The sequence below is a fragment of the Phyllostomus hastatus genome, unplaced genomic scaffold, assembly GCF_019186645.2.
Source record: "Phyllostomus hastatus isolate PE091 unplaced genomic scaffold, TTU_PhHast_1.1 phas_contig_118, whole genome shotgun sequence".
Taxonomy (NCBI): domain Eukaryota; kingdom Metazoa; phylum Chordata; class Mammalia; order Chiroptera; family Phyllostomidae; genus Phyllostomus; species Phyllostomus hastatus.
This window is the reverse complement of record NW_025333543.1, coordinates 20701-32503: the sequence shown is the minus strand read 5'-3', so window position 1 is coordinate 32503 and position 11803 is coordinate 20701. Positions and strand designations below refer to the sequence as shown.

The following is an 11803-nucleotide window of genomic DNA, read 5'->3' as shown; positions in this document are numbered from 1 at the left end:
TACCACAGGTATCAGGCTGTGGGTTCCCTGGCAGGCACTGACACTCCGGAACACTGGACTTCCCTTCACCACTGGCACTGCCACCTGTCAGATGCTTTGACTCCCAAGATTTCAATTCAAAGTCCAGTATAAGATGCATGTAATTGCATAAGCACCTTGGCTGCATGGAAGGCTGGAGAACAGCTGGATTTTTGGCTTATTTAATGAAATAATAAAAAGTTATTCCAAGATTAAATGAGATAAATATTTACAAGGTACTTAAGCCACAGTGACTAGGATTTGATGAGGTTTCCAGAATGATAGTTGCCATTATTTTACATCTTCATTTAATCATGAGTTTTTTTGAGGGCAAGGACCACATTTTATCCATTTTATATTCTGTATACAGGGTCTTTATAAATGTTTGTTGAATTGTGTTGTTTGCCCCCAAAGAATCAAAGCTAAGTTACTGCACTTGCTTCTATAGCTCATTTTATGTATAAATAAAATATGCTTTAAAAATATAAACATGTAACACAAATATCCATCCAATATTTGAGTATTTTCTTCAAAATTACTACTAACAGAATATTAAATCTCTCCACAGGTCTTCTAGATTGCATAAAAGCAGAAGATAAAATTTTTGTCATACCATGAAACTATTATCTGAAGGACAACTGAAGTTTTGTGTCCAACCAATACAGCTCACATCATGGCTGTTTATATTTTTCTTTCTGAAGTCTATCTCTTCTCTGAAACCTGCCCGACTTCCAATTTATCAAAGGAAACCTTTTATAGCTGCTTGGAATGCTCCAATCGATAAGTGTTTGATAAAGTATAATATAAGACTAAATTTAAAAATGTTTCAGCTGATTGGAAGCCCACTTGCCAGAGCCAGGGGGCAAAATGTCACTATATTTTATATCAACAGATTGGGCTACTTTCCATGGTATACATCACAGGGGCTTCCCATTAATGGGGGTCTCCCCCAGAACACAAGTTTGCAAGAACATCTAAACAAAACTGACCAAGATATTAATTATTATATACCCGCTAAAGATTTTAGTGGACTTGCTGTTATAGACTGGGAGCATTGGCGACCTCAGTGGGCCCGAAACTGGAACAAAAAAGATGTCTACAGACAGAAGTCAAGAAAGCTTATTTCTGATATGCTGAAGAATGTATCAGATGCTGACATTGAATGTTTAGCCAAAGCAACCTTCGAAAAAAGTGCAAAAGCTTTCATGAAGGAAACCATCGAACTGGGAATTAAGAGCAGACCCAAAGGTCTTTGGGGATATTACTTATATCCTGATTGCCACAATTACAATGTTTATGCCCCCAACTACACTGGGACATGCCCAGAAAAGGAAGTTTTGAGGAACAATGAGCTCTTTTGGCTCTGGAACAGCAGCACTGCTTTATATCCTTCTATTGGCATCAGGAAATCTCTTGGAGATGGCGAAAACACTTTGTGCTTCTCCCAATTTCAGGTGCGTGAGTCCATGAGGATCTCCACCATGACATCCCACGATCACGCTCTGCCTGTGTTCGTCTACACGAGGCTAGGCTACAGAGGTGAACCTTTACTTTTTCTTTCCAAGGTAAGACACCCATTGCCAAAGAAAGGGAGATTTCCTGCCTATGGCTAAAAGAGGTATTTCTTTGTTAATTATGTTCTTGGAAGAATTCCCAATCCATGGTCTGTTAGATTAAATTTTCATTTAAGCAAAATGAATTTTGATTGTCTTATTTATTATTATTCTTTCAAGGAATGAAATAAGGAGGGAGGAGGTTAAAGTGCAACATCAGCCACTTAGTACTACTTCCTGCTTGCCAACTTTGTGCTCCCCTACAAGTGGCCCTTTGCAAAGGTTATCGAAGCAGTTGGTGGTAAGCATGTTGGAAGATCACAGAGGATGTTTGAAAACGGAGTAGTTTGCACATACATGTGGAAGTGCAATGGTAGGCATTTGCCCTTCTGACCTTACCATCTAAAATGTCAAAAGAACAATCTTTCCCTTTTAATGTGTAATACCAGCTTTGATAAAAGGTACAAAGCAGGCACAATGTGAATATATTTATCAGTACTGAACTATATACCTGGAAATGGCTAAGACAGAAATTTTATGTAAGTGGTTTTTTTAACCACAATTATTTTTTAAATATGAAGGCATAAGGAAAATGCAAATCTGCTAAAAGTAGGTGAATTTATAGATTTAGCCATCTGGTGTATTCTTGACTTTATGACCACAACTGATGGAAAGTTGGTAAGAGTGGTACGAGTTTCTAAATTCAATAAATTCATCACTAGTACATGGCTTTGTAACCTTAGGTTCAAACTTACAAATAAAAGTATTATTCAGTTTATTTTACTGAAGTCATACATGTAGCCAAAAACCTCACACAAACCATGAGGTTAACTTTTAAAATAGATAAACTTTCAGCTCAATTTTCCCTCCCTTTCTCTTCCTTTGCTATTCTAGTCACTTAAATGGAAAAAATATAGAGATGAAAATTTAAGAGCAACTGATACTCTAACCTTTGGATTTGAATAATTATATGTAACCTTTCTATGATGAGAAGACTTGAAACTTGCTCATGTCTTCCCATTTGTGATACAGTGGTGTTTTAAGATATTACTGGGTCCTATGGGTTTATCACATTTTCCCTTTGTCTCCCATTACAAGTTTCAATTCTCTAGCATGTATTAAGTGTATAAATGTATAAAGGTGTCCTGCATGTTAGGTATCCAAAGGCAGAGGGCTCAAGAAACACCCACGTGAGAGCTCTACCATAACTGGTAAGTATCTGTCAAACCCAGAGAAGTAGAGCTTACTCCTCAAAGGGACAAGTGCCACGAATGTATGAAGATTCAGCAAATTCTATGCCTTTGTCACTCTGAATGAGACAAGGAAGAAAAAATCTCTATTGTTAACTGATACTTGTATCAGCCAGAAAAATGAACAGAAAAATTAGCAACAAATGATTGAGGATGATAAGAAATCAGTACTATCTGGAGGGTTTTAAAAAGTTATCTAAGTCTTCACAAAATGGTGTTAACTTTGGGATTGAAATACCACCTTCTTTTATGAAACTTGATTTCCTTTTCTATGTTTGGCTTAAATAAGTTTCTTTCTTTAGAGATAATAAATTTACTTTTGAAAGAAACGATAAACTTTAAGGGACAAAGTGTTCATTTCAACAAGATTACTCTACTGGTACATTCTGCACATTCTTCCAACCTAGGGTAAGCTACTTCATGAGTGGCTACAGCCTCAAAGACACATCTGTGCTCTTGAAGGAAAGAAGAAACAACAGGCCTTATCTAGAAAGAGTTTTCTTTGGCAGTCCCAAAGTATCATTCTGAAAATCTTCTGGATGGCAATGTATTTTCAAATGTCTTAAGCCATCAGTTTAACAATTATCCTCCATGAAAACCTGTCCCCAAATTTTTAGTAACCTGATATTTATTTATATCAACCCATCAATGAGTAGTAATGGCTTTCATATCTAAACTTTCCAAAGATGTCTGCATTTTATACAATGTGTGTGCGTGTGTGTACACATGCAGTTAAGATTAGAAAAAGAATTTACCAATAAGTAGCAAATCTCTTAAATTCTCCAGACCTCAGTGTCTCATTTTCTTATTCTACAAATTGGGACAGTATTACCTGTCCTACCTACACAGCAGAAGTATTACGGAAGTCAAATGAAAAAAATATATATGAAAATTTGAAGCACTACAGAAATACATGTGGGAAAGCTATTGCTCTTTATCAGGTATTAAAGCCTTAAATTTGGGATGGGAATATGTAAGTGGAATCTCTGTCAGCAGGCATAGCTTGGGGGAATGATATGAGACAATAACACGTCATGTCACACTAGGTACACATACATACAACCTAGATATAACTTGATGTCTGGTTTAAAAAAATAATGTAAGAAGTTCTCTTGACTGTAGACTTCAAGATGTTTTTGTGTGCAATGAATCAACACTCCCTCTGGTAACACACAAAGGAAGCTTATTAGTGATGCTGTAGCTCCCCACAGTGGGTACCTTACTTATATGTGCTGTGGTTTACCGGAGTGAAACCTAAGTGTGGACAATGAGACCTTGATTTGAGCCAGGATTATGGGTAGGACAAGGCAGCCCTATACCATGCTAGCCACTGGAAGATTTGTTGCTATTACATCCTTTGCTTTTTCTTTTTTAAATTTATTGATACGAGAGAGAGAAAGAGAGGGGATGGGGGAGACAGAGGTTGGGAAAGACAGAAGAAGGGAGGAGGTATGGGAGAGAAAGAGAGGAAGGGGAAGAGAGAGGAAAGGAGAGAAAGCAAGGAAGGGGGGGAAGAGAGAGAGAGAGAGAGAGAGAGAGGGAAAGAGACAAAGAAAGTTTCATTTGTTGTCCCACTTATTTATGCATTCACTGGTCACTTCTTACATGTGCCCTAACTGGGATCAAACCCACAATCCTTGGCGTATTCGGATGATGCTCTAACCAAGTGAGCTTCCCACCAGGGCTTTGCTTTTTCTTTATTTCTCCTTTCATGTGATGTCACTCATGTGGCTTTCAGGTGGTTCCAATCTACTTTCAGAGGCACCTTACCTGTGACTTCCCTGAGTAGTGCCCTTACTTTTTTGGTCCCCAAACATAGCTACTCTGTGATTCATTCAGCACCCTGCTCTCTGCTGGGTGACTGTGAGCTAATTTGGTACAGAAATTTGCATTAACATCTGCTCCTTACTCCTTACCTCCAGGCAACATGTGCATGAAGACTTGCCATTTTGAACCAGCCCCAATAAACCTTCTTTGACAATGACACTAACGGACACATTGAAAAAAAACTAACATGCTCCCCTGATATCACAAGGCATGGCTTTCATGATAAACATCTGTAGCTTTCTTACTGAATATTGATCAATAACCTATAAACACAAAATGCAAGTGCTCTGTCCCCTTCCTCCCTCTAATGACAATGCCATAACCCAAAGGAATTCACGTGAGGTTTCTGGTTTCTAGTCCAGCATGTAGGAGGCTTGAAAGTTGACACTTGATCTTAAAAAACAAAAAGCTAAACAAGCTGAGAAGTCAACTCTTCTTAGAGTCCTAGACAGGTGAAGACACAGGGCAGATTGCTGCCCTCAAATTGGAGAGACAGACAAGAGCAGAAACTTCTGGAGGCACCACTGCTGGATGGAGTAGGGAGACCTGAACTCTACTTGATAGTTTCCAGATGCTCAGTGTGGACAGGCCAGAGAGATTAAAAACTCTAGGGATTCAGTCATGGGTAGGGGGGTGAGGGTCTGGTAGGCAGAGGAGAAATGGAACCACTTTTTAAAAAAGATTTTACTTATTTTTAGAGGGAGAAAAACATCAATGTGTGGTGACCTCTTGAGCACACCCCCTACTGGGGACCTGGCCCTCAACCCAGGTGTGTGCCCTGACTGGGAATTGAACCAGTGACCTTTTAGTTCACAGGCCAACATTGAATCCACTGAGCCACACAAGCCAGGGTGAGAAATGGATCCATTTTGAAGAGTTTAGTGCTTTCTGTTCTTAACCAACTGTACTCTCAAGAAAAACTAACCAGAGTCAAACCTACTCGGGTCTTATCAGAGCCTAAGTAACCTGGGGGAAGGGAAATACTCAACTCCAGCTGGCTCTAGCATTCCACTTAGAAGAGAAATACAAAACTCTAGTCCCATCTAGCCAGTCTGTCCCACCTAAGAGAGGGTAAAAAACTCCTGAGAAACATTTATGATGTTCACAGTCTAGAGACAAAGTCTCACTAAAGACAGACCTAATCAGAGGACTATAAAACCTTTCCATTTTCCCCATGCCTTACTAGCACATTAGTAAAGGCCTATTCACAGGAGCTCCTTTTACCTGGTATGAGCTATCTGCCCATCAAGAAAAATTAAATCTTGTCTAGCTAACAAGAGAAACATTATAAGATATGCTAAAGGCAAAAAGCACAATCTGAAGAGACAGGGCAGAAACAGACAGGTATGGCAGGGATGTTGCAATGATTGAACCACAAGTTTAAAGCAACTCTGATGAATATGGCAAGGATTCTATCAGATAAAATAGGCTACGTGCAAGAACGGATGGAAAAGGTAAGCAGAAAGAAGGAAATTGTAAGAAAGAAACAGAAAGAAATGTTAGAGATCAAAAAACACTGTGACAGAAATAAAGAATGTCTTTAGTGAGCTTATTAGATTGTGCATGATTCAGAAAAGAATTTTTGAACTTCAGGACAGCTCAATAGAAACCACCAAAACTAAAAAGGAAAAAGAAAATAAACCTAAAACAAAACAGCAATAACAAAAATAAACAGAACAGAATATCCAAGAGAGCTGAGATAGCTGAAAAAGGTGTAACATACACTGAATACAAATTTATGGAAGGCCATTGGGGGATTTCGGCCCTCTGATAACCCCACGAGAGCACGTGAATGTGGCATCACTGTATTCAGGGAAGTTTCCAAGTGAGTGGAGGGGGGAGCTCGGCTCCCTATGTCTTTGCCAGAAACAGCCATGGACACGGACCCCGCAGGTCTTCATTCCGGGCACTCACACTCTATCATTTTAGCCTCACAAGATCTCTGCTTCCTGTCATGTTAGCTCTGGCCTGTTCAGCAAACGCTCTGGTCAATGAAAATGGAAGTGGATGTGAGCCTGAAAAGGAAATTAGTTTAACCCCAAATCTCTTCCCTGTTTGAAAATTGCCTGCACACCTTAAAAACTGAGTTTGAAAAACCATTAAACTGAGTGGACTATAAAATTGTCAGATAAGGAAATATCTCTCAAGTATTGATATTTATATAAAATGCCCCAGGCAACGACTCAGTTTAAAATTTTGCTTTTATTTGCCATCAAATCACCCAATTATGTTTTCTAGTATACAACTGATAGAAATTCATCCCTGGAGTAAAAGGTGAATGCTTAGTATCCTAAACAGTGGGGGAATATATTATAACTTAACAAATTTATATAGGAAACCTAGTGTAGGAAGTTAATTTAGGAAATGAACTGCATGTATTCGACTCTTAATATCCTCTGAAATGGCCTCAATCCATGTTAATCTTGAAACACTAAAACAATAACCTTTTAGGATTACAAAACCAAATTCCCCCTGCTGAAATTCCATTTTCACCTATGTTAACTGTACTGACAACAACTTGGGCAGGCTTACCATGTCTTGATGAGTCATAAAGTAAGTTCATTAAGTCAGAAACTTTGAAATCAAACACAAATAATTTCAGGGACCAAATATAAGGGCTAGACCAAATCAGAGCCTTCGGGTCTTTAACACTGTGTTCCTTTGCCTGGACTTGGAATCCAAATGACACAAACCCCTCCGAGTCGCTGCAGAAGCCCAGTTCCCAGGGGATTGTTGCAAACCAAAAAAGTAAGGGAGCAAAGAGGACGTGAGCTATTCCTCACATTTGGAGGAGGAAAACGTTTGATTTCTGTTTCTGGATCATGTACATATAAACAACTCTTGGTGGCTATTTACAGGCTAATTGCCCTCAAAATAATCTCTTATTTGGTTAAATGTTAAGTTTTTCTTTGAACGTATTTAATAGGTTTTCCCATAATATTATAGAGTATAATTTCTGAGTCTTGGGTCATTCAACATTTTCTTTATTCTAAGAAAGTAGAAAATAATTTTATTCTAATTGATTGAACTCAGCCTCTAATTTTAATTCCTGGCATGTTGTTTTATATTCAAATGAATAATAATCTCTACTCTCTTCTATGTAGCAAGATCTAATCAGCACCATTGGAGAAAGTGCTGCCTTGGGAGCTGCAGGCATTGTTATTTGGGGAGACATGAATTTAACTTCATCTCTGGTAAGACAGCACCTTGAAGCTTTAGTTAATATTGTTCAAAGAACTTGCTCTGCTTCCCTGTAGAGCTCACTAATCAGACGTCTCATGGCTTCCACAGTAAACTAGCTTTAGGAAAAAGTGCCTGATACATAGAAGGAACTCAACAAATATAGTCTTATATTAAGAGAGTGATAAAAACACTGACATTTGTGGAATTTTGATTATGTGCTAGGATTGTGCTAAGTGCTGTTTTGTTTTGGATTTGGTCACTTCCTTGTCATAACCACCTGTAGGGAGCGCCATCCTTATTCACAGCTGAGGAAAGAAGAGGAGAAATCTAACAACCACTACATAAAATGTGTTATATCCTATTTTGAGAAGTAGAAACAGATGGTAACTTGCATCTTCACATTGAATTTATTTTTCCTCTATGAAGAAATTAGCTGAAAATTAGTAGCATTTGAAAAAGATTTATATGTCTCTTCAAATTTCTCCCAGCTCAGATACTATTACTCCAAGAAGTAAGTCTTCCTAGTTTTTACTAAGGCACATTAATCACAATCTTCTTTGTGTTTCCCATGCTGTTTGCTTATATCACTATAGTGTGATATATTTTGCCTTGACTTGTATCTTCAACACCTTTTGTTAAATTGAATTTCTTTTGGCAAGCTCATGATGATCTGATATTCTTAGAATTTCACGGTCTCAATTTGTTGCTACCAAGATGTCATTTGTGAAACTATTTGTGAGAATATAAGGTTAAAATTCTCCTCTGTCCACAAATGAGAATTAGGTAGAAACTGAGAGAATTAATTCCTGTCTTTCCAGGTGTGACATTTTCCCTCAGGCCCACGTGGCTCACGAGAAGACCTTGATCAGGAAGCTGAGTGCAGAACCAGGTGGCTCTACTGAGAACGCATGATTGGAAACACACACACACAAAACACCTAGTCAGCCTTCCAGGCATTTCTCTGTTTAAACTGTGTACAGACAACTAGAACCCAGGGCAACTGATGTTTGAGCATAATTGATAGGAAAATCCAGAAGGCTACATATTGACAGTCAACAATGAATTGGTAGAATGTGATGATTAAGGTTCGAACACAACCACAAAAGCTACCACAGGCCTGAAAGCGGGCAAAGGAACAAGCAGTCTGGCATGGTTTCTAATCTAGATCTGTTCCTCTTTCTTTTACACGCGTTAACTTGGGAACTAGGAGGAGGAAAAAGGATGTAATTTGAGAGAAGTCAAGGTCACATAAGGTTGATTCTGGGACCCATTTACAATTTCAGTTGCTTGGCTCTACCATAGCATGTTCTCCATCTCCCATCTCTTAGACCTCTCATCCTTTCTGATTTAGGCCCACTGTGCTATAATCCCTGAGCCCGAGTTCACCAACTGGAACCATGCAGTCAGGTCTCAGTCAAGTCCAAAGAGTTGCTGCACTGTGGGCCTAGAATGCTCTAACCCTATCAGTACCAGAAAAACATGCTAAAAGCCCTTTATTTCTACATGTCTAGGGCAACTGCACAAAGGTGAAGCAGTTTGTGAGTTCCGACTTAGGGAGCTACATAATCAACGTGACCAGAGCCGCTGAGATGTGCAGCCTTCACCTCTGCAGGAACAATGGGAGATGCACGAGGAAGATGTGGAACGCTCCGGATTACCTTCACTTGAACCCTGCAAGTTACCACATAGAGGTCTTGGGGGACGGAGAATTTAATGTGAAAGGACAAATGTCTGATACAGACCTGGCAGTGATGGCAGAGAAATTTTCCTGTCATTGTTATCAGGGATATGAAGGGGCTGACTGCAGAGAAATGAGGACGGCTGATGGCTGCCCTGGGGTTTCCTCTTTCTCTGGCTGTCTCACAACACTGTGTCTGCTGGTTTCAGCAGGTTATCAGGGCATTCGGTTGTGAGGTAACTGAGTTCAAAGGGACTTGTGTGGTCTCTAGAGCAGTCAATTAGACAAGAGAAAAACATGACATTTTTTTCTCTTGTGGAATCCACTGAGAGGTATTATAAGTAGACATTATGTATGTCACTCAACATAAATAGAAACATACCAGTTTCTTTAGCTTGAATTTAGCTAAGATCCCAGGTCCACAAATAAAATCAATGCACTCTTTTCCCTTACTGGAATTTCTAAGTTGTTTTAAAACTAGAACTAATATATTTCAGTCTTTATATAAATATAGTATATACATAAAAGTATCCATATAAATATCAAACTGTTGATTTCAAGCACTAGTTTTCCAGTAGCCATTTAGTTAAGGCCTGATTACTAAGTAATCAGGGTCATCTCAGGATGTGACCGGCCATCAGGCCCACAGAAGAGCATCAAATCAGAGTTCCTGTTTCCACCCTAAATTAGATTCCAACTGAGCTTCTGCTGCCTGCCTGGGCTCATTGAGTGAAGAACATTTCCTGATGTGGCTTCTCACAAGGGTGCAGGGACTGAGGCAAGAGGAGCTGTTCCCAATTCATTGCAAAGGCATCTCCTCCAGTGTGGAGCCCCTCTCAGCCACCGGGTCCTTCTATCACAGACCGAGGCAGTTTAAATACTGTTAAAGGCTTCAGGATAATATTCATGCTTGCCAACGCAGACATTACTCTAGATGCAGAAGCTGGAGCCATGATAATAAAAGTGCAGTTGGTGTCTTTTGCAAGCAAAATCATTGTTTAAGAAATACTTAATAAGTACAAGCGCATTTAAGCGACCTAGAAGGGCTATTGGGAAAGAGGTCTACCAAGCCATAGTCCATATTTTTGGCCTACGTCTATGAACTTTGAGTGTGGTTTATGGTCATTTTGAATCTAATTTGCATCACAGATTAACTACCCATCTGGTGATGTGACCTTAGACAAGTTCTTTACATCCCCACGTTTCTCATGTAAAATTTGGTAATATAATTTCTATCTCAGTGAATTATTCTGAGGTGTAAATGGAATGATACATCCCATGTATACTTTGTCTCTTAGTATATGTTTCTATCTTCAACTATATTCCCTTGGTCATCAAAATCATGAAAACACTTAGGATAAAACAGAGTATGGGCAGTTTGCTCTTTCTGATATTATTTATAATCTCTTATGCATTGTGTTCTCTTGAGGGGCATGCTCAGCAGATAAGATTTCCTTCCCCTGGAGACAATCTACTTAGAAGGTAAACTCAAGAGAGGTATGATGCTAATTATAGAAGGCATGAGAATTGATTCAATCTCCTTCACTTCTTTTGTCTTTCTATGAAGCATTTGCAATTTAACCATGTTTTTTTTCAACTCTGGGTCCCTGCTTATCAGAGGTTACAGATGTGGTCAAGGTCAATTTCTAATGTAAAATATAAATAAAACAACTGAAAAAATGGTTATAATACCATAAAAGGTAGCATTACACAGATTAACTTTTTAAAATGTAGGTTTATTTTCATATTAAATATGATAAAATCACATTATAGAACATTTTTAAAATAGAAAAAATAAAGAAAATTGCCAATAAACATTAAAACATACACTGGTAAATTTGGTGCATTTCGCCCTAACATTCCTTCTAAAGACTTGTTTTTAAAACATGGTTGTAAAATAGCATATTCATATTTTCCTCCTGCATTTTTCACTTAACCATATGTTGTAAGTAGTTTTCATGCTATTTCATAATCTTCATAAATATAATTTAAATATAATTTTTAAGGCCACATTATGTTTGTCAACTGGATGTAGCATGATTTAATTAACAATTTCATTAAATTTCAATTTTTAAATGTCAAGCTTTTACTATTTAGATCAGAGAAGACTTTCCAGGTTATTTTCCTAATTCATTCATTCAGTCATTAATTTGTACAGTAGTTGATTTATTAAGCATTGCTTCTTATGAAGTACTATTCAAGACTTTGAAATACATCCCTGTCTTCTTGAAATTTATAGTTTAGCTGAGGAAGACAGACATTCATCACACAAATAAGCAATTTATATCAGATGG

The 11803-nt window shown here is 38.3% G+C and overlaps 1 protein-coding gene across 1 annotated transcript; it reads left to right on the top strand.

Annotated features, from left to right (window-relative positions):
- Nucleotides 1–632: 632 nt before the first annotated feature.
- Nucleotides 633–9744, top strand: HYAL4 (hyaluronidase 4). Its single transcript, XM_045846885.1, has 3 exons — nt 633–1583; nt 7753–7842; nt 9343–9744. Exons 1-3 carry the CDS (start codon nt 633–635, stop codon nt 9742–9744), a joined length of 1443 nt encoding a protein of 480 aa, XP_045702841.1.
- The last annotated feature ends 2059 nt before the right edge of the window (nt 9745–11803 follow it).